The 27660-nt window shown below is 55.5% G+C and overlaps 1 protein-coding gene across 1 annotated transcript; it reads right to left on the bottom strand.

Annotated features, from left to right (window-relative positions):
* Nucleotides 1-1616: 1616 nt before the first annotated feature.
* Nucleotides 1617-27660, bottom strand: SPOCK2 (SPARC (osteonectin), cwcv and kazal like domains proteoglycan 2). Its single transcript, XM_007167713.3, has 12 exons — nucleotides 27388-27660; nucleotides 26752-27247; nucleotides 14402-14410; nucleotides 13979-14024; nucleotides 13606-13720; nucleotides 11988-12102; nucleotides 10255-10369; nucleotides 9716-9835; nucleotides 9000-9218; nucleotides 7438-7500; nucleotides 5814-5951; nucleotides 1617-5718 (listed from the first exon to the last, which is right to left on the bottom strand). Exons 2-12 carry the CDS (start codon nucleotides 26938-26940, stop codon nucleotides 5576-5578), a joined length of 1272 nt encoding a protein of 423 aa, XP_007167775.1. The 5' UTR covers nucleotides 26941-27247; nucleotides 27388-27660; the 3' UTR covers nucleotides 1617-5575.

Here is a 27660-nt window from a genome sequence, read left to right as displayed (position 1 = left end):
CAGGCTGCAGGCTCCTCGATGATCCAGTACCCAGGCCTGGCTTGGTGACTGATAAGATGTTAGATGAAACAATAAAATGGAAGCCCTCCTGTCGGGACCTCCTGGCTCCTGCCCTTGAACTGGCCTGCAGGCCTCACACTGTCCCCACCCAGAGATGAGGGCCCAGTCCTGGCTCCTCACAAGCTTATTCCTGCCCTGGCCTCTTGCACATCCTGCCCTCACCTACGGGACACACCCTGCTTCTATCTGCTTAACCTGGGTGCACACATCTGGCTGCACATCAGCAGCACCTAGTGATGGCCCCAACCCAGAACAATGAAATCAGAATCTCTGCGGGTGGGGCCTGGGGGCCTGGACTCCCCCAGATGATTCTGATGTGTGGCCAGGGTTGAGCCACTAGATGATTCTTACCCATGTAGGGAGCCTAGCTGACGTCCCATTCCTCCAGGAAGCCTTCCTGACTTACCCCTGTGCAGGTGATCATCCTCCTCTGAGGACCTGTGGGCCATGCAAGGAGCAGTCACTGGGCACTGATGGCAGCCTGCTTTCTGTGGGATGGTAATTAGGAAACAGAATTCAGGCTTTGCCCCACACTAGCTGCATATCCTTGGTCAAGTTACCAAACCTGAGACTCAGTTTCCTCATCTGCAAAATGGGCATTAATAATAGTGCCTACCTCATGGGCTGGCATAAGATGCTTCCACTGACCAATCCAACCTCAAGGACCCCACACCTCCCCCATGGCTCCTTTATTTCCAAAACCACAGGTTCCCACAAGCCCAGAGAGTGCACCAGTTTCTAGGGATCTCCATCTGCATCTCCAACCTACTTTCTCCTGCATCCTGCGTGCTGGGAGAAGCTCCTGGGCGAGTCACATCCATCCTCACACTTCCTTCCAGGAAGACTCCTGAGCCTCCAAGTCTGACCTTGCAGGTGACAGTGAGAAACATCAAAGGGCAGAAAACCAGCCCGCACAGCCTCCCACCACCCAGGAGGTAGCTACCCTTCCTTAGTATCCATTCTAGCCAGACAGGCAGAGTCTGCCCTGGCTCTGGGCTGGCATGGGAGGCATAACCAGACATTTATGCAGGGTTTTCAATGTTGAGAAAGCACTTCTACGTGATCCTTGTGAGATGACTTCTTCTCCTCATCTGCAGATGACTTGACCAAGGTCACGGTTAGCAAATTCTAGGGCTAGAGTTGAGAGTATCAAGAAATTGGAAACAATAGAAATATCCAAAAATAGGGAAATAGTTAAATTCATTAGAGTACATCCATATTGTGGAATACTCTGCAACTATTAAAGTTATGTCGGGGTGGGGGAGAGGGATAAATTAGGAGTTTGGGATTAAAATATATACAATACTATATATAAAATAGATAAGTAACAAGGACCTACTGTATAGCACAGGCAACAATACTCAATATCTTGTAATAACCTATAATGGAAGAGAATCTATATATATAACTGAATTACTTTGCTGTACACCTGAAACTAACACAACATTTAAATCAACTATATTTCAATAAATTTTTTTTAAGTCATGTCTTCAAATAATTTTAATGACATAGAGAAAGGTTCATAATAGGCTGAATAAAAAAAGCAGGACACAGAGTTTGATCTCTGTTTTGTGATACAGATGTATTTATTGGCCTATCTACAAATATACATTGCATATACATTTGCAATAATACCAAAAATGTTTCTAAGTTGCTTCTGGTCCTCCCCTCAGTAAATCAGGCCCCTCCTCACAGCCCCACCCTCTCGGAGGTCTAACATATGAAGGTGAATAAGGGAAGCGTGCTGACCACAAGCCTGAACCCTGGGACCTTGTTTTGTGAAAAATGACACCAAGGCGGAGAATAATCAGAGTAGTGCCAGTAGGTGGTGTTTATAAAGTTTTTATTTTCCGTTTTCTTAAAAATAACATTTGATTTCCTTTATGCATGTGTGGAGTGTACTTGTTTCCTTAGGCTGAGTTAATAGGCAGATAAAGACAACATGAGGCAGGGTCCCCAAGTGGAGGCGGGGCGCAGGGGTGAATGTGAGGGGAGGCGGGGCACAGGGGAGAGGAAGAGGGTGGGGTGACCCACGGGACGCTTGAGTGCCCATCAATGCACAGACACAGTCTAACACTTTGTTTTTCGATTTTTTTTTTAAGACATCTAAAGTTACTGAGAGATACGATTTCAGCACTTAAATATACAGACGGAAATCCAAGCACTTGAACACAATTCTTAACTCTAAGCTCAGTTATTGCACATAACAGTTTAAGTAGGCTTCAGGCTATAAAGCAATTTGCTCTGCTTGGGACTTCCTCGGATGTCTCCAGTCTCCTTTGGCACCCCCGCTGTCTCTTCCCTTTGACCCCTGCCAGCCCACAGCCTCACGATGATGCTGGGGGTCGGTTGATTAGCCATTCATTCTCCCCAAGGGCTGCGGGGGAGGCTTTGGTGAAATGGAGGGTTCCCATGTTGATCCCAATGGACCCCCACCCACTCAGGTGAAGCTGAAAGCAGATGGAGCTCATGAGAGGTGAGTGGGTGGCCTGCCCACTAAAACCAGGCAGGCTGGCGTGAGGACAGAAGTGTGACCACTGGCCACATGTGGTCACAGCCCCAGTGGGACAACGGGGGGCAGTCACACCCCCTCACACTCTCATCAGCTTCACCTCCCTCCTCCTCCTTCCTGAGCTCCCACACCTCCTTCCCCATCGCCCTGAACCCTCTCTGAGTGGTCTCTCAAGGCACATTTGTTCGCTCCAACTCCAACCTGCCCCATCTTAGACATGCCCGTCTCTCCCAGCGCCAGTGGGTAAGGAGGCCAGGGGTGGCCAAGGGCAGCTCCAGGGCCAGGCAAGAAACTTCTCTGAAAATTTGGTTGAGCTCTTTCCAACACAGCCCGAATCCCGCTGCCTGCCTAAGCCAGGGGAGTGGGGACAGGACAGAGAGAGGACACCGAGAAGAGGGACAAGGGAGGGGCCAGGTGGCAGACAGCTTGGTCAAGGGCACACATCCAAGGAGCTGAGGAAGGACCACCCTGCAACCTTGCTCACAAGGAAACCTGCACCTTGTCTGACAAGAAGTGACTTGGAGGCCTTCAGCCCACTGGGCACAAGCTGCTTGGACTAACTTTGCAGGGGGCGGGTGTCTCGGTCCCAGAGAGTGGGGTGAAAAGCAGTGTAGGGGTTTCAGAGACAGGGCAATGCTGGACCCCTGAGTCCCACCAGGGTCTAGTTCAGCGCCTTTTGCTTTCTCTCTACAACATATTTACAAGGTCATAAAAACATGCACAACCAGAAGACCCAGAGAGGGCATGCCCCTCAGGAGGGGAGGGCAACGGTAAGAGGAGAGGGGCACCCCTCCCTCTCTGCCCCCTCCCCACCCCAGAACGCCCCAGCATCCTCAACAGCCACGCCCAGGAGAAGGTTCCAGAAGTCTGAGCCAGGGCAGAGGGGAGAGACAGACAGACTCCAGTCCTAGCGAGAGCAGGAAGTTTCAAGTAGCTCTGAGAGGAGCTGTGCTCAGACGGCAGAGGGCTGACGTGAACCGGAGTTTCCCTGAACTGAGCCGGGGACCAGAGGAAGGACTGCGCGGACAGGAAGGGGAGAGGGCGAGACAGGCGAGGGGGACCGGGAACAGCGCGACACCTTAACACTCAGAACTGTGCCGTGGAATGAGAAGCGGTTCACGGCGCTAACTGGAGTTTCGTTATTTCCCCCTAGGGAGGGCTTGTAAGATGTGGATTCCGGGGTGGAAGGAAAGAATCCGGGGAGCCAGGCTGGGAGGCTTGCCCAGGGAACCTTACCACGTGGACCCCACACCCTGCCACCACCCAGCACACAGGTCGCTCCTCCTCATATGCCAGGCCCCCAGGGGTGGTCCCTAGGCTCGCGCGCTCGCGCACAAACACACACACACACACACACACACTGCACTCACCACACACCAAAGGGCATCAGAGGCCCAAATCCAGGCAAGAAATTCTTCACCAAAGGTGTTAAAAAATTTGCTTCAATAGGGAGAGAACGGGATAGAGTAAGGAAAAAAAAAAAACATGGGGCACTTTCTCATCCATGCTGGCTCCCACACGGTAAGGAGATTTGGGGGAACAGTGAGGCATGGCCTCAGATTCTGGTTGCCCTGGACCTGTCCCCTCTGACTTTTCACAACCCTGAACACCTCAGAGCTTGAAAGGCCCTCCACTAGAGCAGCCCTAGGGGACCCTCAGAGGGGATGGAGGGCAAGCCCGGGGGCTGAGAGGAGTGGGGCTGGAAATGGCCCAGGGGTGTCTCTCTCTTGAGAAGGAGAGATGGGGAAACATCCTGGTCTCTGAGGGCAGAAGTTTGCAGCTTTCCACTGCTCCTCCTTCACAGGGTCTCAGGGACAATGCTTTCTGTTGGTCTGGATGGGAGGGGAGCATTTATTAAGGGGTCAGGGAGGACGTGGGTACATACACACACCCCTGGGCAAGACCCAGGCTCTTCACCTGTGGCCTGATCCTCAGGTTCCTGGAGTGGGGGACCCCAGCAATGGAGACAGGGGAAGGTGTGGTCCTCCCTCAGGGCTAGGGGGAGCTCACCTGCATAACCACCACCCACTGCCCCTACAGAACAGCCCAGACCAGGCCCCCACCTGAGAGCCACAGAAAGGGGCCTGAGCTGTTCCAGGGCCTGGCATTCAGGGGTGCCCCGTCTCCACTCCTAAGAGCTCTACCTGGATCTGCAAAGGCATACTCTCCCTGTCAAGCTGGCCCCTTCTCTTCCTCACATGGTCCACCTCTCCCCTCCCCAGCAGCTTGCCAAGGCCTTTTCCTCCCTCACCTCTCAGCTTCTGCCCCCAGCTCTTTCTCTGCCACCTCTGGTCACACTGGCTTGGGTTAGGAGGAGAGTCCAGCAAAGGGAAAGCGCTCACTGAGGCGGGTGTCCCAGCCCCTCTCATCTGAGTCTGGTGGGTGCGTCACAGCCAAACTGGCCAGCAGACAGCTCCCTGCCCTCCCTCCCCTCTGCCCCCAGGGATGGTCCCTAGGCCTCATCCCACAGGCCAGGGCTTGACTCCAGAAGGGAAAGAGAGAAGGGCAGGGGCAGGAGGAGGGAGGACTGATTGAGGTGAGGGTAGCAAATCAGGACAAGGAATCCCAGGGTGTCAGGGTGGGCCTGGATGGGGCTGGGGGACTGGCAAGGGGGCATCTCATTTAATCAGTTTTGACCTTGCAGTGTGTGTATGTGTGTATTTTAAAACTAAAATGGGAAGAAAACAACTACAAGGAGGCCGAAGGGGCCTTTGGGTGACTCACTCTGCCAGTAGCAGTGTGGACCAGGGACACGTTTTTCAGTGCATGCCACACACACACACACACACACACACACACACACACACATTCACACATCCCGGCCATACATGCCACACACGTGCCATGCACACTCACACTTCTGGTCCTCCCCGTTGGAGCCAGGGTAGCTTCAGACTGTATTTTCTGGATCCGTTCGCAATCTGCCTGCTTCTGTCCAGGTCTCTGCAGGCCTGTCTCCCTGGCTGTCAGCACCCTGGCCTGCCCCAGCTCCCCGCGGGCCATCTACCAGATGTAGCCTCCGTCATCCGCCTCGCCCGCCTCGCCCTCCTCCTCCGCCTCCTCGCCTGCTTCCTCTGTCTCCTTCTCCTCCTCGTCCTCCCAGCCGACACCGCTCCCAAAGTCCCCTGAGAAGCCCACGATGTCGTCTGTGAGGGGAACAAGCCAAGGGGCACGTTAGCATCCTGCTAGCAGGAAACCTTGCCACACCGAGCTGGGCCTCCGGCTGCTGTCCGGCCCTTACCGCAGTCAGGGCTCCCGTGCATGCGGGTGCCAGTCAGCTCCAGGCCCAGCTGGTCCACACACCAGCAGTCGCCGCCGCTCTGGTCGCACTGCATCTTCCGGTAGTAGCCATCCTCGTCACAGCTCGGGATGAAGACTCCTGAATGGGGCACGCCCCGCAGGGTCAGAGCAGGGGCCTCGGGGTGAGGGCTCTTCCCAGAGGTGGCCCTGGGACCTTGGGTTCACAGGGGCCCAGACCCCACCAGATCCCAGCCAGCCCAGGTACTGACCACCCAACAAGCTCAGACGTCCAGGGTTGGACGCCAGCATTTATTCCAGCTTGACTGGCCAGGAACAAGAAAACCTGCCTTTCTAAACCACCTGCTCAGCCCCTGCAATGGCTCCCATCTGCCTCCACAGTTCCCAAGTCCTGCAGGATGGCCAGTCTGACCTCGTTGTGCCAGACGCCCTCGATCCTACAGCGGCCCCTCTGCCTGGCTGTCTCCTGCCGGCAACGCCAGCCTCTCCTCCCAGCCCTCTGATTCTGACCTGCCCTCAGGCTGCTCCTCTGTTCACTTAACAGACACCTGCTGACATCCCCACTCCGGGGACCCGGTGATAGACTCTGCCCACTTAGTAGGGGTGAGATACATAGAAATGTTAACACCAGGCACCCCAGGACATGTGCCCTAAGGCCCAGCGCACATGCTCGGGGAATGCAGACCAGAGAGGATTGCTTCCAGGAGGAAGATCCTGGCTTCCTGGCAGAAGTGGCACTAGTGCCTGCCCCCAAAGGCCACTGGGTTCTCAGTCAATACGGCTTTGCAGGGAGGTTCCAGTGTTTGGTTTCATATGAGTTGGTCTCACTGCCCAGTTAAAGGCCAAGCTGCACCAGGAGCTATAAGGCCCCATGGGATCTGCCCCTCGGACCTCTGTCCCCTCAACCACCACGCTCAGCCACACGGGTCCTTTCTGTGTCCCAAGAACGTTTTCCTGCCCTCAGCTCTGCTCCTGGCTACCTCGTTCTCATCCCTCAGGTCTCCTCTTGAACACCAGCTCCCCAGAGAGGCCTTCGCTGACCCCAGGCCGACTTCTGTCCACTGAGCTCTCCCTCAGCACCATACATACAGGCGCCACAACCGGTCGCTCTGCCTTTCTGGTGTGTCACCTTGTGGGTTGTGTTTCCCCAAGTAGCCTGTGTGCTTTATGAGGCCAGGGACCACTACTGTCTTGCCCATCAGTTCTGACCTAGGCTGGGTTTGCTGTTGTCTCTCCAGGGCTGGCACTCAAATGTTTGCTGAGAACACGAGCATCTGCTATGGCGGGGCCTCCCTCGAGCTTTGCACACACCCTGGCTGAAGTAAATTGAACAGAGGGTTCTAGGAAACTTCTGTATCCCTACTTCCAGCCCCGGCAGGAATGGACACAAAATTAGTGCTTAAAACACACTTACTGAGGGGCTGGTTGGGAGACCTTTCCCCACCTCGAGGATAAAGACAGGAGGGGGTTTCCCTCTCCTGTCTTCCTAAGCCAGGGCCTCCTCTGAACTCAGTGTCTTCCATGATACCCAGGGGCTAGAGCCTCTGGGCCTCAGAGGGACCCCGGGGCACCTGACTCCTCCTCTGAGCCCAGCCCAGCCCCCTCACCTGGCTTCTTCTTGGCAGCCTCCTGGATCTGGATACGCTCCAGCTCTGCCAGGCAGGGGGGCTCTGCAGGGAGAGAATCAGCCTCTGATGGGGGCTGTCCCAAGGTGCTGATGGGACTCACTGAGCCCCCTCAAGGCTCTCTGCCAGTCAGAGGGCTCTGCAAGATGAAAATACCCAGGCTCTGACACAGGGCTGCCCCACAGTGGGATGCACTGATCCACCTAAGGACTCCAAAACTGGCACAGGGGCTCTGCCAGATAAGAACATACAGGCTCCAACTGGGAGAGGCTGTTCCATGGCTGTGGGACGCGCTGAGGCCCCCCAAGAAGCCCAGGGCTCTCTGAGGGTATTGGCGACTCATGGGATGAGTAAACAGGATTCAGAAGAGGAGGTGAATGCACAGATTCCCCAGGGTGAGAGGGCCCGGGGGGCAACATAAGACTGGAGGGAACATTAGATGGAAGGCTGAAAATAACTGGCAGCCAAATCTAACTTGTCTGTGACCTTGAGAAGTCCCCTAGCCCTTCCCAGCGGGGGCGTGGCTAGCTGTAAAATGAGATCAGCTCCCAGCCTCCTGCCCAAGAAGGCTACTGCACAGAATGGACAGCACGAGCTCCAAAGGCCTGGGAAGTAAAAGTGCTGGAGCTCTGCAGAGAGCGCAGGAAGGCTGGGCAGTTACGGGCAGTAAAACTGGTCAAAATACCCCACACTGGCAGAGGGATTTGTGATTTACATGGTGCTCTGCACGCAGATTTTCTCACTTCACCTTCACAACAGTCTCTGAGGTATTGTTATCTCCCCATTCGGACGAAGAAACTGAACTCGGAAAGATTCATTTGCCTGCCCAGCGTCCCAAACCAGCTTATGGCGGAACCCTAGAGGAAGCCCCAGCCTCGGGCCACAGCTGCTGTATACTCCCATCACACGACCACAGTGGGGACCAGGCCAAACACCAGAGGCAGAGCACGGGCTACCCCACCCTGGCTGGTCAGCTGACCCCTCGGAACCTCAGTTTAACCATCGATGATGGTTATCACTTGGCCTAGATGATCTCTAAGCACATGTCCCGCTCTGGCTCAGGAGATATAAAGCTGACAAATGACGTTATATTTCTAAGGCTCATGATCACATGCATAATCACATATTTGGGGCAAGTACTGTGAGATGGGCCTAAAGGTGGAATCACTGAGAAGCCAACTTAGCTTCAGCTTCCGGAACCCTCAGCCCCTTCCAAGCCCTCCAAGGGGCCCTAGAAATTTTACATTTGTAGTTTTTAATACTCTTCCTTAAAGCAGGCCTCTGAAAGTGCATAAGCTTCAGGACCCACAAAATCCACCTTGGAGGCTGCCAAGGAAGGGAGTTCAAGTGCTGGCTTCCCTGGGCTCCAAGAGATGAGGTGCTGAGAGAGTGCAGGAAGCGGGGGAGCAGGAAAAGTTCTGGGCATGGGGAGGTAGCCAAGAGCGAGCCACCCCGACTCCCAAAGACAGCCTGGAGCAAGGCGCAGAGCCCGCACAGCAGGGCCGGGGGCCCGGGGCCCGGGGCCGGGGAGGGGCCACACTCACTCTCCCTCCAGAAGCAGAAGCACCACTCGGCGGTAGAAACACGGCCATCCTTGTAGGTGTCGCAGGAGTTGAAGAAGGGGCGGATGCAGACCTCGTACTTGTCCAGGTTGACGGCAGCCAGCTCTGTCTGGTCCAGGAAGAGGTCGGCACTGGTGTCCAGCTTGGAGAACATCCAGCCGATGGAGTCCTTGCAGCTGGCCCCCAGGCTCTTGTCCAGCCCTGGGGAGAAGGCCATGGTTCAGACCTGCTCAAGGTAAATCGCTCCATCCATCTGTCCATCCATCCCTCCACCTCTCTGTCAGCCCCAGCCCTCTGTTCAGGGTCAGGACAGCTCAGGATCCAACCATGGCGTTGAGAAATTCAAGAATGGCTGAAGGCCCATCCCTCTGCCTCTGCATAGGACTGCACCCAAACCAGTCAGAACCCTGTTTCGAAAGCCCTTCAGGGAAAATAACTCCTTACCTTCCCTTGGCTACCCATTTCAGGGTTTAGCTTCCTCCCACCCATTTTAAGAAGTTCTTCCTGTTAGCTATCCCAAATCCCTCCTGTCTGATCAAGCCTCCCTCCCCTTGTTCTGAGGTTTAGGTTCTTTTAGGGGTTCAGGGTCTGGCAGGAGGGAGCAGAAGTGGGTGCTCCCCAGTGCAGCCAGGTGGCCCAGCGTGCCCCTGTCTCCCCATCTCCCACCTCCTCCCCTACAGAGCCACCAGCTCCTGTACCCCTGGCCGGGCGGGCCCCACTGCCGGCTGAGCCGTTCTGCTTGGAGTTCTCATGAAGGAGCTGGAACCAGTCCCGCAGCCGATCGCCCAAGTCAGCCAGGTCCTGGCCCGTGCAGGTCTCTGCAGTCGGCAGAACAGGGAGAAGGGGGTGGAGGGTGAAGGTGGGGTGAAGCAGCAAGCATGGTCTCAGCTGGGGGTGCTGCCCTACAGGCCTGGCGGCTGGGCAGTGGGATGCCAGAGGGAAGGGGAGTTAGAAATCAGAGGCTCTCTCTCCTCCTCTCCCACCTTCCTCCTCCGCCTCACTCCCTAGCACTAAAAACACACAGCGCAGTCTCCCTGTGATGAGGCCGGAGCCCTCCTGCTCCGTGTAAAGCAGACCTCCAGACCCACAGGTCCCTCAGGCCTGTCCCTGTCTTTGCTACTTCTCCCTGCCCACTGCAAACCTCTCTTGCCATCCCAGAGCCCTGAAGGAGGCGCCCCGGGGCCCTGGCAGTGAGCCGCCCCCAGCCCCAGCCTGGCTGTGGCCCAGCACTCATTACCTGGTTTGCCATCTGTGGAGGAGGTGGCAGCCTGCTCCGTGGGGCAGGGGCAGGGGCCGTCGCATCTCACCGTCAGCTGCTTGCTGCTCAGGCACGCCTGCTGCTCCAGCTTACACTGCACGAAAAGAAAGGTCGGGCTGGGTGACGGGGGCACTGCTAGGGGCACCCTCCAGCCAACCACGGCAGCCACATCGGCCTTCCCCCTTGGAGATGGGAGGGACAGACCCACGGACAGCCTGGAGCGGCCCTCCTAATCCCCCTGGAGGCCACAGGTGTACAGTGGTCAGGGGCAGCAGGCCCAAGAAGTGGGGGAATCAAAGGTTCCCAGGATCCCCACTCCGCACCAGCCTGCCTCTCTGCACATTTGTCCTTCCCAGGAAACCCCCATCCCCTCACCCCCACTCACCCACCCCTCCTTGCCCTCTTGGCCTCTCCTCTTCCTCCCTACAGTCCCTTGGCCCCTAGGTAACCGGCTGTGGGCCCCTCCCTCATGGCCTTCCCACAGTCACCTCCATGGGCTCTCTTGATAACAAACAGCTACTGGCTATTGAACATCTGCTAATTCCCTGGCCTTTACAGTTTCGAGAGGGGTTCATCCATTCCTCGCCCTTCAAGTGTTTTCCCCTGGTCGTGTCTGGTTTCTCCCCATGGGATGACCGCTCATGAGAAGCGGGTCCTCGTAGCATTTTACAATGTGATCTCACCTGGCCCCCGACAGCGCTGTGAGGGAGGAATTGTGTTTCTCGTGCTCAGCAGAGAACACGGAAGCTCAGAGAAGCCCAGTGACTCAGCCAAGGCCACGGGGCTGGGCTGGAAGCCAGACCTCCCGATGACCTCCACCTCCCCACAGGGCAGCGCTGGGAGCCTCAGACCACAGCCTCCTGCCCAAACCCCGCTTTGCCCTCAGCGCTCTCCTTCTCTCTCTACCAGCTCCGCCTACGTCCTCTGTACCCCTCCTCCATGCAGCTTCTGCCCCTTTGCTTATTCTCTCTCTCTGCCTTATTCTCCCCGGGTGACCTCATCCCCTCCCCAACTTCAATCATCACCCACAACGGGTGACTCTTAAATCCGCATCTCACCCCAAAAGGGTTCCTAAGCCCCAGAACCCAACTCCAGCTAACAGTCCATGCCCTCCAAACACCAAGCAACTCCTCACAGCTAGCAGAAGCATTCACAATTAGCACCCGCATTTCTACAGTACTTTAAAGTTTATAAAATGCTTTCACAAGTCCTGTCTCATTTAACCCTCACAAAAATCCCAACAAGCTGGAATTCATTCACCCAACCACCGTTCCCTCCCACACTGTCATCTCACAGAGGTTACTTCCTCCTGCCCCAGAATGCCTGGTGCTTGCTGGTGAACCATCCTGTCCACGTGGATACCACCCATGGGAAGATTTCAACCCCCAGCACCTGGACGACGGAGCTCCTTCCTTCCATTGCCCTCCATACTTTCATGAGGCCCTTCCCTCACTTACTCTGACTTGCAGTTACCGGCCTCCTCCAGGCCCCAGCCCCCACCTACACCTGCCCAGGTCAGGGGCAGGGTCTGGCTCAGACTCCTGGGCTTGGTGGCCCTGCTGTGGTCGGCCACGCTGAATGCACTGACAAGTGCATCCGGCCCCACAGCAGCACTGGGAGCCCCACAGAAGGCCCAGCTGAGCTGTCCTCTCTGCTCCCTGTGGACTCCAGTGCACCCCACCCCCACCCCACCTGGGGCCAGGGCTCCTCACCACTGAGCTGTAAGTGTGGCCATCAGAGCCGCAGACGGAGGCGAGGTGGGCCATGTGACAGGGCTTACACATGGTGTCTTTGTTTCCATGGAGTTTCAGGGCAGGCTGCTTGATCCTACAGGAGGAACGGAATGGGAGGGCACAGGGATGGAAGCAAAAATGAGAGACGGACAGGGCAAGGGAGGGTTCAGGAGACTGTTTCCAAAAAGAAGTTGCTCTTGGTGATCTACAGTAGATGCAGCTGCCTCCCTGCCCCTGCCCACCCTCCCATCACCCCCAGCCAGACCCTCTTCTAGCTCATAAAGGTGGAACCAACAGGGCAGGGTACAGACCCCCAGCTTCCCCTTTCCAGCAGGGCCCTCAGGTTGCAACTCCAGGTCCAAGTGTAAGATGTAAAAGGGACTCACACTTGCGTAAGGGGTAAGACCAAATCAAAGGTCGCAAACTGATGGCCCATGGGTCACATCTGGAATGTAGGATCATTTTGTTTGACCACTAAGGGTTTTTGTTTTTAATTGGGTTATTCATGAACATTTGCAAAATGGAAGAGTTCACATAAAAAAACCTGGATTTCTGGCCTAGTTAAAATGGAAGATATGGGAGTCCTGGTCTTGCATTTCCACAAGGCCTGGGCTCACCAGAGTGGTCTGTCACCAAGCTCTCTTCATGCATTTACATTACCTGCCAGGCCCCTACAGGCATCTAAGATTGCAACTCCAAGTTTCTGGTCTCTGATTCTATGATTAAGGAGAAAGGGGAGGGAAATGGAACCTTCTCCAAGGGGTCTTGGAGTCAGGCAGGGTCTTCTCCTTGGGCTGGAGCTAAGGCCTCAAATGCCCCTCACTCCTTCCCTCCTCTGCAAGCCTCAGAAGCTACAACCTTAAATATTTCATGAAGTTGTTCCATGTCAGAGCTGGAAGGAACCTCAAACTATCTGGGCCAACCCATTTGTCTTACGGATATGGACACCGAGGCCCAGAGAGGAAATGTGCTTTTCCCTGGGTCCCACAGTTTGGTGTCTGATCTCATACAGTGTGGTGGTTTTGAAATATGTCCAGAGATTCTTTGACACTCCTCCCTTCAAAACATGGAACCTAATTCCCCTCCCCTAGAGTGTGGCAGTACTTAAGACTCGCTCCTAACAAATAGAGGTGGCAGAAGTAACAGTGTGTGACTTCTAAGACTAGGTCATAAATGTGGCTTCCTCCTTGCTCTCTCTCCCTTGAATGACTTGCCTTACAGGAAGCCAGCTGCCATGCTGTGAGGACACTCAAGCATCCCTATGGAGAGGTCCCCTTGACTAGGGCCAACAGCCAAGTGAGTGAGCTTGGAAGTGGATCCTCCAGCCTGAGTGCTGCCTTCAGATGATGCAGCCTCAGCCAGCATCTTGACTGTAACCTCCTGACAGTCCCTAAGCCAGAACCATCCAATAGAACCACATCTGATTCCTGACCCTCAGAAACTGTGTGAGATAACACACATTTGTTGTTTTAAGCCACTAAGCTTTGGAGTAGTTTGTTCCGAAGCAAAAGATAACTGATCCTCTCCTATGTATTAGTTAACCCCTTGCTCTTTAAGCAAACCCCCTCCAGGCCTCCCACCTCCCCAAGGCCCTCACCTGTGCTCCAGCTTCTTGCGGCTGATGCACATTGCCCGCTGGTAGCCCTGGGCAATGCACACTTTGTGACGGCTGCACTTCACCTTCTGGCAGGGGTCCTTGGTGGTATCCAGGGCTGCAGGTACACAGAGTTAGGACACAGGTCACCTGGGACTGACTGTTAGAGAGTCCAGGAGCCCCCAGCCCTACTTCTGAGCTGGGAAGCCCCTCTCTCTATCAGCCCTTGATAACTAGAGCTCCTCGGCTTGGAAGTTCCATCCCCATTTGGTCTGGCTCCCCAAGGAGCATCCAAAGCCATGATCAGGACTTGCCCTCTGGTCTCAAGTCCTCACGGGTGTCAGTCACCTTCCCCAACGTGGGAGGGGCATGTTACCTTCATCTCCTTGCTGATTGTCCTCCCAGCTCTTGATGTAGTCGTCCTAGGGAAGGACAGAGGGGGTGAGGGAGAAGGGAAGGGCTAAGATTTACATCCTAGAGCCGAAGTTCAACTCCAGGGCCAACAGAGGAGAAGGCTGGGCCACTGCTTCCACATGCCAACTGCCACCATCCTCGTGGTTTCCCAGATGACCCCTGTCCACCTAGGCCCTGACAGCTGCCTCCCCCAGACCTCTATCCCCCTAAACCCATGTCCAGAATCTCTTCCGGCCTCTCCCCTAAGTTCCTTATTCCACAACCCCCATCCCACACTGGATGACGCAGGGGAGGAGAAATTGGGGTAAGTGTGCAAGGGAGAAGAGAAGAGAGTGGGGTGTGTAGCTGCAGATACATACGCAGTGGAGCCCCAGGCAGTACTCACCTCCACCTCCTGGGGATCGGGAAGCAGCAGCAGGCCATGGGAACCGGAGCAGGAGGAGAGAGGGAGAGATGAGGATTTTAGGGTGAGGCCTACCCTCAGACCATGTGGTCAGGGCTCCCCAGGCCTCATCACGTGACTGTGGATGCTGGGCAATGGTCTTTGATTGCTACTGTCCTCTGACCTCTATGGCCTCCAACTGGAGGATAGTACTTCTATGTCTTTACAAAAGAGAGCTTAAGGCCTGGGTCCACTCAGGGCTGGCCTTAGGAGCAGTAGAGGTGAGGCCCATGGCTTTAAGGGTGAGGCCCCATCCCTCTACTTCAGGCCCTGAAGCTGGTCCCAAAGGAACCAGCCCTGACATCAGGACAGATGTCTGAGGGGCCCATACTGCCTGGGAAGTGATTCTCATGCCTATGCCCTGGCTGTTCCAGAAACACCCTCTCTCCTTCTACCAGGGTCCCTCCCTCACTAGGCAGTCCCCTCCCCTGACACCTGTTTTTCAGTCAAGGTCTGACTTGCGTGCAGAACTCAGATGGTGCACTGAGAGAAAGGGGGACCATGGCCCCTCCCAACAGCTTCCTCAGTTACCATCGTCCAGCTGCAAATCCTCAGACTCAGAAGATCCTGAAAAGGCCCTCTGAGGTCATCTGTCCCAGCCCCTTCTATGTGCAGGGGAGGCCGGGAAGTCCAGAGACAAGAAATGACCTGACCCAGGTCCCACCATCTCAGAACCCAGGTCACCCAACGCCCAGCACAGACCTCTCTTCTGGATACCGCACACTGTCGGGCACCCAGGGCACACGGGAGCTCTCTCCTCACCCTCCTCCGGCCACAAGTCTCTCCCCTGGGCCTGTGGACCCCACAGTGGCCAGAGGCAGAGCAGCTCCCACCCAGCCTAGCTCACTGGAATAAAACCCCAGCTCCTTCTGGTTTCCCCACTTTCCCCTGTGGGGCAGAGGCAGCAGCTGAAAACCAGTAAATAGCTCCCAAGGTGCTCCCGGTAGCAGCTCTACCAGGCAGGCAGGAGAGGGCTTCTCAGGACTGGAGGCTGGCAGTGCCAAGGAGCCAGCTGCCAGCCTCCTCTGCATGGGGCTCCGGGTGCTGGAGGACAGGGGGCAGGAGAAGCCACGTGCAGCTGCCTCCTCGTCCTGAGTCCCACCCAAGGATCAAAACTATGCAAGGATGAGGGCAGAGGCCACACTGTGCGGTAGGGGTGGGAAGGGACCAGACTCCTGTCAGGCCTGGGGAAGAGGACATGGGGGTCCTGCACCAGAGGGCACCCACAGGGCCTTGAAAGCCCAAGGGCTCTGAGGCCTCTGATGTGTCCCCTGGAAGTTGACAAGCATCAGGAACAGGCAGGGGCAAGAGCCCTTATCAACACAGCCTCCTGGGCAAAGGCCAGAGAGGGGCCATGCCGATCAAGCGGTTGGCATCAGACCCAGGTAGAGCACGCTGGGGTCAAACCTGAGTGTGTGCTTCTGCACACGCACATGTGTGTTCATTCATTTGGGTCTTCACACGTGCACACTCATGGGCGTGTGTCCCAAAGCACCTGTGTGTGCAGGCATGCGTGTCCTCGTCTGTGAGCATCTGTACCCATGCACACACCTGAAGCAACAATGTGTGCTGGGTGTTTGTAGGAAAGGACACTTCAAGACAGTTCACCCAATGCCAGTTGATTTTTATCTAGAAACTAAGTAACAACCCACATATGTGTCCAAGCAGCCAAGTGTCCTGCAGTCCTTGGACCCAGGAGCAGCAGGAGGAAAGCCACAGGAGGGGCTTCTGGAGAACCTGGCCTGGGCGGCCCCCTGGACACTGCACAGACCAGCCCAGGCTCCTGGCTCAGGCACCCACCCAATTCCACAGGACGTGGCTGGAACCCTCTTGAGCCCCTGGGCAAGCTTCTAAGAAGACCGCCAGGCAGCCGACAGGGAACTGTGGCATAATTTCCCTTTATGTCAGGGCCAAAGGAAGCTAGCCCAGACCCAGCCCTTCTTCTCCAGGAACTCATCAGGGTGGAGGGGTCCCTCCCCTGGTGTCCACTCACCACAGATGGGAAATGAGGCTGAGCATGGCCAAGTGGTTGAGGCCAGGGTTACAAGTTGGGGCAAAAGTAGGGACTGGCCTTCATGGAGTTGGGGTCTTCCCATCTGCTCCATCATCCTCTGGAAGGGGAGTGGGCATGAGGTTGTGTGCACACCAACAAGGTCTGTGTGCCCCAGAACCGACCCACACCTGAACTGGAGCAGAGAGGGGTGTTAGCCAAGGGCCTCGATGCCTGCTCATTCCCTCCCTCACTCTGGACCTAACCTGATGCCTTAACCTCCAACCAGGCTGTGAGCAGAAGCCTTTGGGACTCAGAACAAAGAAGGTTCTCAAAGGTCAATACCAAGAATTTCTGATTAGAAATCCAGGGGGGAGTGGGCTGGGGGAAGAGAGAGTTCTAAGAAAGGGCTATTTCACCATCTAGCTGCTCTGTGAGAGCCCTGGTGGGGAGCCATCTCCACCTACCCCAACCCAAGTGAGGCTAAGACTCCCCCTGATTCAGGATACAGGGATTGAGCCCCTTTTGTATACAAGGGTTGCCCTGGGTTCTAGCTAAGCTCCTTGTCTCCGCTGTGGTGGATGAGGTTGGGGGAGGCCTAAGTGGTTCTGGATCCCAGGACCCTCACTTCCAGGAGAATGGGAGCAGCCAGCCAAAGAGGGGGATGAGGAGGAGAGAGGGCCCTGGAGTCACACAGAAGCCCACGCTCCCTTACCAGCGTACCTTGGGCAAGCACCTTGGCCTGTAGGAGCTCAGCACCTATCGCCTGGACCACTCAGAGATTAAAGGAGATGGTATCTGAAGGGTGCCTGGTGTCCACAAAATACTCAACAAATAAAAGCTGTTACAGCAGAAGAGACCAGAGACTTCAGGTGGAAAAAATGGTGGAGGGACAGGAAATGGTCAGGGAGAGGCCACATGAGGGGCCCCTGCAAATGGAGAAGAGAGCGGCCACCACTGGGAGAGCAAGAGAGCAGTGGGGTGTGAGGAGAGTTGCCCCCAAGGGGTCTCAGTGAGAGGAGCAAGTCCTGTCCACTCCACCTCCTGCTCTCTCTCCAGCCTGCCTTCCCCTCACCATGCCCACTGGTCCCACCCTAGCAACCCCGGCCTCGCTTACTGCAGCATCTCCTCTGGGCTCTCCCTGACCCCGCCCACCTTCCACACCCCTGCAGCCACAGGAATCTGTCTAGAAGATAATTCTGATCATGTTTCTCCCGCCTTAAAACTCTTCGCTAAATATATAGCTTGCTCTCATTTTGAAAAAAAATGTTTAAAGATGATTAGGTAAAAAGGATTCATATCAAAATGTTAATAGTGGTTTCCTCTGGGGGAGAGGAATAGAGAATTTGGGCATCTTTCTGCCTTTTTCCAAGTTTCTAAAATTTCTACAATGAACATGTATTACTTTTGTAATGAAGGGGGAAAAAAAACCACAATAAATATTATATTTAAAAACCCTCCCAGGGTTCCCTGTCTCCTATAGAAGAAAGTCCATCTTCTCTGAGTCTCTTCCTGTCCCCATGTCCTTCCAGTGGATGTTTCACTCTGGCCAGGCCTCGGCACAGCCTTCTTCCCCCTCTGGAATGTATGTTTGCGTCCAGCCCCTGAACTTCTATTTATCTTTCAAAACCTGGCTTTCACACTTCATCTTCCCTAACCTCGCCCCGTATCTAGTTTTCCTTCAGGTGGACTGCACCTAGTAGAAGTTTATTACTGCTCTGGTTACACCAAGCAATGCCACTGCTTCTGCCCTATTTAGGTGGCCAGTTCCTTGAGGGCAGAGACCATATAAAGTTCACCTTTCTACGCCCAGCACCTAGCAATAGCAAAAATACCCTAATAATAGCTAATGTCTTCTGAGCAATTACTGTGTGACAGGCATTGCGCTGCGCACTTTGCACTCATTGGCTCATTTTACTCTTCATGAGAATTTAAGAGAAAATCACTATTATCATCCTATTTCTCAGGTGATAAAATTGAGGTTTGGAGAGGTTTAAGTGACTTATACAGGATCACACATCAAGAGCACAGCAGGAGAGTATTGGTACCCCCAGAACTGGGATTCCAGAATCTGTGCCCCTATAACCAGGACTCTGTATTGCTCCATAAATTTTCACATATAAAGAAAGTCCCAGGCCAGGACTGGACCCAGGAGGCCCAATCCCAGCCCATGGGTGGTTTCTCCCACCACACCAGCTCTGCTCCAACCCCTAGGCAGGGAGTCTTGTAGCAGAGTAGAGAGACTGGCAGTGGTGGGGGAAGACACCTGGGGGCACCCCTTCTCCAGGCATTTCCAGAACCCTCTTCACACACCCCTGGTTTGGCTGGTTTGGAGCTAACCCATCTCCTGCTTTGATCTCAGCAGCTCAGCCCGGTTGCCATGGAGACAGGGCCCACTGTGCCAAGCTGGGGGAGAAACGGCAGTGAGTGCGCAAGCCTAGTCGGGCTTAGGGGGCACATGCTGGGTGTTTCCAAGCGCTGTTTACTTCCTGTCATTTTAATTAGCACCCAAATCACCCGCTCACTTCACAGCTTGAATTAACCCAATCTCCCCCAGCCTCTCCATCTGGTGGGGAGGATGGGACACAGCAGTGAATCAAGCAAAAGAAGAGCAGCGCCCCAGGGCTAAAAACCACCTGGGCAAATCTCCACGTGCCTCTTTGCAGCACAGTGTGATGGAGAGACAGACACCCCCCACCCTCGCCCTGGCGTGGAATCAGGGCACTGGGTACTGGCCTGGCCTGCCCTCTGACTGCCAACAAGACTGTGGCCTAGAGAGCCTTGCCCTCGCTGGAGCCCCTTCCCTCGCCTATAAAGTAAGGGTGACTCCCTTGCCTTCCTCCCTGAGCTGCGGAGGGACCCAGTGCGATAACGGCTGTGAGAGCACTCTGTAAACTGTGAAGCTCTATACTTGCAAAACTCACGAAACAGGAGCACTGAAGCTGGGTTCTTCGGCACATACGGTGGGAGTCTGGGGGACAAGGTGGACGAGAGGCATTTCTGGGTCTCACAGTCACAAGGAGCCCCAAACGCAGACTTCTGACGTTTCCAATTGAGGCGCTACAGCCAGAGGCACACCGACAGGACCGAAAGATGTGCATCATGAGACTTTAAAGAAACCACAACTTCTGTAACCCTATTATGGCATTTCTTCATTTTTTAATAGATCGAGAACCTCTAAAAATGGAAGTGGGCCAGGCCTCTCTCAACCTCTGAAAGGCCCCGTAGCCGGCATTATTTTGGCCTCATTCCTCAGGCGAGGGAACCTCTGATGGAACCCAGTCCACTGAGAAGGCCCAGGAGTGGGGAAGTTGTAGTTGGGGGCCCCTCCTACCTCTCCCTGCAAAGAGCCGGGGAGCACAGAGGGAGGGACCCAGAAAGGAACAAGCAGGGGTGAAGTGGGGCCCGCCTGGCTCCTTCTCAGCTGAGGCCTGACACCCCTGTCACAGGCCCAGGCGGAAGGCATCTTGAGGAGGCGGCACCCTCCACATGGAGGAGGCTGGGAGGGGGGCAGTCATTAAATATTTGCCCCTCTCTCGGAGGGAGCGGCAGAGGCTGTTGGGCCTGGACAAACAGACGGAGTCAGGCATCTGGCAGACTCCCCGCCTCCCACCTCCTCTCTGCTCGGAGCAATTTCCTTGGAGGACAAAAATGTGCTTATCACTGCCCGCATGCCAGGAGCTCCACCTGGCCTCAGGTATGCCCGCGCTGACCCCCCATCCCCACATTCCGAGGGGCCTGAGCTCTCCACTGCTCTAGGGGCATCTCGGCCCCAGTCCTTGGGTTTCTGGTTCAGGCAGTGGCCCCAGGGGTCCATAGAGGGCAGATAACAAGAGAGAGGTATAGGGGAGTGTGGGCCTGGAGTTCTGTTCTGAGCTGCCTCAGGACCTCTGTTTCCTTTCTGGAACATGAGTGGGGGGCAGGATTTAAATCCCAGGGATCTCTGAGGAGGGCCAGACACTGGAGCTGAGAAAACACAGACATGGGGTTGTGAAAGAGCACATGGGCTTGGGTGTGCTCGGTTCCTTTATCTGTAAAACGTGGAGGCTCAGCGCTCAGTGCTTAATGCTGCTGAGGCCCCGCAGTTCTGCTCCCCCACTCTCCTAAACTGAGAACTTTGAGAAGAGGGGAAAAGGAGGCTGAACAAGTTCAGACTCTTCCACGTCCTCTAACCTGTGCAAGGGAGCAAGGGATCAGGGAAGGAGCCAGCAGCTTGCGTCCAAGCAGGAGTAAGACACTGGCCCGGCCTGGCTTGTCCTTCCTGCTGTGTGCAGCCTTGACCTCTTCTCAGATGTCAGGGAAGAGAGCCACAGGGGCAGGATGCCCTGCCTCAGGGAACCTGGTCACCACCTGAGGAAGCCCTGTGCTCACTCACCCACAGGTCTGATGGGTGGGTCACCTGCTCGGTGGGCCCACTGAGGTGGGGGGAAATTTTGAGCCCCCTCCTTCCCAGGAGAAAGGGGAAGGCTGGCTGCAGCCAGGTCCAGGCCCACAGACACAGGGGAGAACAGGGAGGCCTGCGGGATAATGTTCCTTCACGGCAGCATTTACTCCCTTATCCTACAAATGAATCATTGGAGTCAGCGTGCCGAGGTTCTAGTTGTGACTATCCCAACCCTTCAGGGTCCAGAAAGAGGAAGAGATCACCCCCAATAGTCAGCATGGCTCAGCCCAGAGCCCCAGCTCTCCCTTTGCCCTCTACCACCTGAATCCACAGTGCTGCTCCCTGGGGAAAAGAGGGAGGGGCCGAGGACAGGTTAGTTGAGACCCTTCCTGGCTCTCCTATTCCACGGTGCATATACTCATACTGAGCACCTACTGTGTGCACAAAAACCCCATGCAATGCTCTGAGGACGGGGTGGTAAGGTCACAAAGCAGTCTATCCCCAGACCCCACCCTCAGGGACCTGCCTTGGGAGGAATGTGATAAACACCAGCAGGAGGACTCTTGAGATACAAGCCCACAGCGTAAGTGATGACGCAAAGCAGCACCAACAATGTGCCAAATGTGTTTATGACCAATAAATGCTGCAGCAACCCCAAGGAAGGGGCTACACGTACAACTGAACACTGGCTGAGCCCTCAGGGGGTCAGAGGCTGTGACATTTCAGGAATCACATCACCCTACAGCTTGCAGCTGGGCCTGGGTCTGCCTGCCAAGGTTAGACACATTTTCCCTGTCTATAGCCCTAAGAAGACCCACATTACACTTACAAGGGAACCTACACAGTGGCGGTATGGCCATCCTCAGCCTGGTGTTTGCCCCAGCATGCCATTAGGCCTCATTTCTCAGGTTTCTTGGTCTCTGGTTAATACATACTCAACCCTGACCTGGCCACAGATACCTCCTCAGGAGCAAAAAGAAAATCCTTTTCCTAAACCCAAAGTCCTGCTGCTCAGCTTGTGGCAAGGGGGTGGTGGGGGGTTAGGGGGGGTGGGGGATGTGTGCAGGTGGAGGGCCGTGGACGGGCTCTAGCGCCATCTTCCGGAGTCACAGAATGACAAGGGCTGCCCATTAAACCAAGGGAAAAATCAAGGGCCAGAAACTGGAAGTGGTTCCCCCAGGGAGGAAGACAAGCTGAGTACCCTCCCAGGGCCTTTGGGGCTCAGGGTAGGATAGAGCTCTTCCACTCCTCCAGACAGCCCTCTGACCTTCTGGAGAATGGAGGGGGTGGTGTTGGCTGGCCATCCTCTGCAGACTGCCTGGAAGTTGAGAGGAGACTGAGATGGCCTCTCTAGGCAAAGAGTGCTCTTCTCTCCCTCTCTTCCCAAGGCCTGGAGCCCCGCTGGGTGTTCAAGAGTCTCTCACTGCACTACACTGCTCTGGGCGACGCCAGCCCCTCCAGTGTGGGACAGGATTTGAAACCAAAGTGGAGGTGGAGGAGGAGGAGGCCAGGGCAGGACCCAGCCTCCCATCCCCAAATCCCAATGATGGAATCCATCCTGACCCAGTTTGGGGTTCTTCTCACACACCCACACTTATCCACGAACACCTGTGCAGCTCATTCCCACACTTGCACTGGTTCAGTAGTATGGGATGGGGAGAGGGGAGGGGTGGTAACAAGGGAGCCCCTTTGTGGCTGAAACTTGCTACTGGCCTACTTGGTGTTCATAAAAACATGAGAATCCTAAGTAGCCAGCAGGCGATGTTTCCCTGGGCCAGACCCCAGGTTCATGGTGAACACAGGCCTAGAGGAGGTGCTCAGATCTGCAGTGAATGAGTGAATTAGTAAACATACATCGGTGTCATTCTCATGAGGCATGGTGTGGGCTAGCCCCAGAAACACTGATCCATCTGGTGGTTTTTCCATGGGGTTGGAGTTTCTTTCTATATTGCCTGAAATGGATGCCCCCCCCCAGCCCTCTGACAAGATGTCTTCATGTTTACGTGTCCGTTTCAGTCTCCTAGACTGAAACTGAAGTTCAGAGAGGTTATGTGACTTACCTGGCATAATGTCGCCAGGCAGTGGCAGAGTCAGAACCTGAACCCAGGCCTCATGCCTCTCCTGGGTAGAGAGCTGCTCTGGAGGGTCGCTAGGCCAGGCTGGTGGCAGGCTGCCAAAGACACTGAGAGCCTTGGCCCCCCCCTTCCTAGGAGGTGCTCCTCCTGCCCAGGCATCCTTGAGCCCATAGGGCACAAGCCAGGGTAGACTCTTCTTTTCCATCTCCACTAAGGGTTAGGCTTAGAGTTCTCTAAAAAGCAAAGTTGAGTTAGAGGACCTGGGTTCAAATCCCAGCTCTGCTGCTTACTAGCTATTTGACCGTGGATAAGTTACTCAGCTTCTCTGTGCCTCTGTGTCCTATGTAGGGTGGACTATAAGGTAACGGTAACTATCTCACAGGTTGTTGGAGGGCACAAGAGGCCACAGGGATGAAGCGCTGACTGCAGGGACTGGCAGATGTAAGCACTCCCTGCAACCAGTGATTCAACACGTGCTAACTGCGTGCCTCCCGGGTGCCCAGCACTGTGCTGGACACTCATAAATATCATTAAAATGTAATGGAAGTGGAGTACAAAGCAGAGAAGAGCCAAGAAGAAAAAGAACGGTCAGTGCTGTCCAGCCAGCTCTTGGAAGCTGCCAGGAAGAATGCAGGAAGAATGCTGCGTAATGGGCCTGTCTCCTCTCAAGTGTCCATCTCTATCTACCAGGCTCTGGATGCTCTGTTCCAAAGACTGCGGTAAAATCCACCCACTTCTGCAGGGAGTGAATTCGGAGATAGTAGCACTAGGGAGTAGGGCTCCGAAAAGCCCAGGCCTGCACAGAGCAGGGCACAGCTAGATCCCCATCTCCTCTGACTTGAAATTCCCTCCTCCCGGCAGCAGGGCAGAGATCTATCCTGACACATGTGAGAGCCCCGCGCCCACTGGAGGGGAGGATTACTCTGCCAGTAAATCCTTCACAACACCCGACCCCCCTAATAATCCTAGCGCTCAGAGGAAGAATGCTAAGCTGAACTCCCCACTAACCAGCTCAGACCAATTCCACACTGGAGCAACGGCCCACGCTTTCCTTCTCTTCTTCGTTCTCCTGACCACTTAGACATGATTCCCTCAATCTCCCCCCTCAATTCAGTCCAACCATTAAATGGAGACATTTCCCTCACCCACACTATCGACTCCTTGATCCTATTCCCCAAGAATATTCCACTCCCCCTGCTTGCTTGCTTGCCTCCCTTCCACTGAGGCAGAGTGGGGGCCCTGCACCATTTTGTGACTGATTATCAACAAGGTTCTGACTCCATCTGGCAATGCCTCAGAGGTTCAAAAGAAACTCCTACCTCTCTTTTGAGAAGCGAAGGAGCATATTTTCAAGAAAGCTTGCCTGATGAAATGTACATAAAGCTGATGTTACTGTGTCCAACTAGAGGGCCTGCAGTCCTTAGGGTGGGAAGTGGGGCCTCTGCTAACAGGGGAGGAATGAGAACTGTATGCAGTCCTGGCAGAGCCCCTGTGCACGGTCTGTGCACTGCACAACTCCAGGGGGCACCAGTCACACTATGGCACCCCTAGAGTTATGCAATGCAGTGGCTCTGAGCTAGCAGCCTCCTGCATTTCTGCAGAAGCTGCCAAAGGATCCCTATAGCCAGGTCCTCCTGCCCAGCCTTCCTTGTCTTCCTTCTCTCCCTGACCCCGTTCTCCTATAGCCAGGGCTACCTTAAATGGGGTTTTAGAGGAAATCTACCCTATAAATGCCTGAGGCCACGCAAACCAACACATGCTTTGAAGTTTTCCATGAATCCTATGGGGGCAGGTCCTGCAGAATTTCATTCTGGTGGCTTTCTTCTGATGAGCATGGGAGGAAGGGGGAAGTGATTGGCATCAGTACAGGGAGACAGGTGGGCAGCCCTGTGCCAGGGGGTCATGCAGTCAGTCATCTATCCTCACCCACAGAGTTGGCTATTGGAAGTCAGTGGAGGAAGGGAGGTGGGTAGGAACCTTTTATTTTTAAACCTGTACTGTTCTGATTAAGCATTTCTTTTCCCTCTGACCTTCACTAGGCCCATTTTGGAAGATCAAACTGCCAACGAGTCAGAAGGAGGCCTGGACAAGTGACACATGGATTCAGGATGGGCCAGCCTGCTGCCACCCTCTCGCTGCTGTGGCCGGGCTGCTTCCCAGGCAGCGGCAGGAGACTGCAGCTAATCTGTGCTGGGCCTGCAGGGGACGTGGAAAAGGTCTTGCTGGAGCTCCAGGCTCCTGTCACCGGACCAGCCGTGGGGTGGGGCAAACCGCCCACTCGGGCCCAGGCCACTCAGCCCTGAGGACCAGGCAGCATGCGAGTCCTAATGAATTACAACCTACCCGTTTGACTTTGGAGATAAACAGTCACTTGTTTCAGGGTAACAAAAAGATGCATATTTCTGCCAGTTTCCATCATTTGGCTGGATATCATATGAAGCATGTGTGTTTTAAACACATTGCTAAGGAACTTCTGGATGCACACAATTTAAGATGAGAAAGGTCACGGTGTGGCCTGTGTTATACTATGTGGGTCTGATGAGAGAATCTGGGGAATGAGGAGCAAGAATTGGGGTCGTAGGAGAGATTTTCTGGGGACAGGGTGTTGGAAAGCACCAGATCGCGGGGTACCATCGTTCCTCTCCTCCGGAGCATCCGGGCCCATCCTGCACCTCACACCCCCGCCCCGACCCTTCTCTGGGTCCCAGCCACGCCCTCTGCCCGCCCCTCCTCACTCCTACTTCCCCTTCTGCGAACACTGCAGCCTTCAGTTTCCCCTCTGATCTACAGGTGCCCGTAAACAAAGTGCTGCATCGACGCCCGCTCCTCCGCAGCCGCCTCCCCACCCCCTACCCCGCAAAGTCCGGCACAAGGTTAAGCCTGGGTTCCATCGGGCGTCCCCGAAGGGCTCCCATACCCAGCTACTGGGCTCTCCCCTCTGCTTTTCAAGTCCACTGGGCTAGGGAGTCTTCCCTCCAGGTTGGAGCTCCCCAACTTCTGGGCTGCGCTCCCCCATGAAAGGTTGGTCCTGGAAAACCAGCCTCCATAAGTGCTCGCGTCCCTCAGCATGGGGACCCCAGACCTGGCTCTGGGGGCCACCCAGAGGTGGCCTCCGGTATTTTCACTGCCTTCACCAGCCCCCCCCATCACGGACACGCCTTTCACCATCTCGCCTTAGGAGGATTGCTAAGAGTGCCCCCCGACCCCAACTCAAAGCGCCAACCAAGGGCCCTGTCCCCTTCTGTCTCTCCCTTCCCCAAAGCCCAAGATGAGAATAGAAGGCAAGCGCAAGACGATGCTACCGTCCCCGCCGGCCCCACCCAGACCAGCCCCTTCTGCAGTGGCCCGTATGTGGAACCTGCAGCATCCACCCAGCTGGGGGACACCTGGGGATGGCTCACCAAAAAAAAGAGAGGAGCAGGTCGGAGGCCCAGGCAAAGCCAGGGTCCCCGCCCCTCCCTCCCTACTCCCCTCCGCCCCCCCCTCCCTACTCCCCTTCGCCCCCTTCCCCCCGCCCCACTGCAACCCGCACCCCTCTCCGCTCCCAGCCTGAAGGGGAGACCTCGTCGCTTACGCACGCCCCCAGAGCAATTCCTCGCGCTGGGCGGGTGTGGGACTGGGGGTCCCAAGCCCGCCAGCTCCCGGACTAGGGAGTACATGAGGAGGGGTCTCAGGAGCCCGGTGGGTGCTCGTTGTTTACTCTTGGTGCAATTAACTGGCTGGGCTGCGGGAGCCTGTGGCTGCGACGTGCAGCCGCCACTCCCGGCCCCAGGGTCTCTGCTCCAAAGCTCCCTCCCCAAACCCCCATCCCCAGCCCTCGGCCCTCTCGGCCCCGCAGACTCACGTCTCGGAAGCGGTTCCAGTGTTTGATCTTGCCGCTGTACTGCGAGATGGACGACAGCCATTGCTCGTCCTCCATGAAATTGCCGGGGGTCTCGCCCTCCTGGAGCCTTCTGGCGTCGCCTTCGGCCAGGGCAGCTACTGTGACGAGCAGCAGCGGCAGCGCCAGCCGCCCGCAGCCCGGAGCGTGCATCGTGGTCTGAATTCGACCTGGGGTGGGGGAGTGGGGGTCTTGACTTCTGCAGTATTTTAATGTCCTTCTTCCCACCCCGCAGTTGGGGGAGCAAACGCCGTCGTCTTCCTCAGCCCTCCTCCTGCGGTCTGACTTCGGTGACAGACGGATAGTGGGTCGCAGCTGAAATGTGACCTGGTTAGGAGATGCACTTGTCTGAAAAAAGCCCAGCGCCGAACGTAGAGAGGAAGAGAGAATCAGAGAGGCTGCGCCAGCAGGGGCCGTGTCTGTAACTGTAGCATCAGCATCACGTTTGACATCATCATACCTGGTTTAAAAAAAAAAAAAAAAAAAAAAGGAGGGGGTAGATTTCAAAGGGAAGCGCTAGATCAGAGCGCCAAACGCCAGCCAGCCGCCGCCGCCGCAGAGCCCAGCCCAGCCCAGCCCAGCACTTAGGGAGTTGCAAACCTTGGAATCCAGATCTGGAAATGTCCCTGCTGTCTCTCCAAGGCTGGAGAGGAAGAAGGGTGCCGGGTCTCCTCAGGGAAGATGGGAGTGAGGAAAAGACGAAACTCTCTGGTTACATAGCCAGGCTCAGGTGTCTAAAAGGGAATTTGGCCACAGACACTCTTTCTCTCCCCTTGCCTCCCACCCAGAGGGGCCTGCGCCATAGCCCTGACAGCTGGCTTCCTGCGAGTTATGGCTCTACAGTAATGGGTGGCTTCGTTAAGACAAAAGCCA

The sequence above is a fragment of the Balaenoptera acutorostrata genome, chromosome 16 (assembly GCF_949987535.1).
Source record: "Balaenoptera acutorostrata chromosome 16, mBalAcu1.1, whole genome shotgun sequence".
Lineage (NCBI taxonomy): Eukaryota > Metazoa > Chordata > Mammalia > Artiodactyla > Balaenopteridae > Balaenoptera > Balaenoptera acutorostrata.
This window is presented reverse-complemented; position numbering and strand designations above follow the sequence as displayed.

Coding starts and splice junctions, on each gene's coding strand:
- SPOCK2 (XM_007167713.3), bottom strand. CDS start 26,940: ATGCACGCTCCGGGCTGCGGGCGGCTGGCGCTGCCGCTGCTGCTCGTC. Junction 12,103..13,605: donor CGCAAGAAGCTGGAGCACAG/GTGAGGGCCTTG, acceptor TTCCTCCTGTAG/GATCAAGCAGCCTGCCCTGA. Junction 5,719..5,813: donor GCACGGGAGCCCTGACTGCG/GTAAGGGCCGGA, acceptor TTCCCCTCACAG/ACGACATCGTGGGCTTCTCA.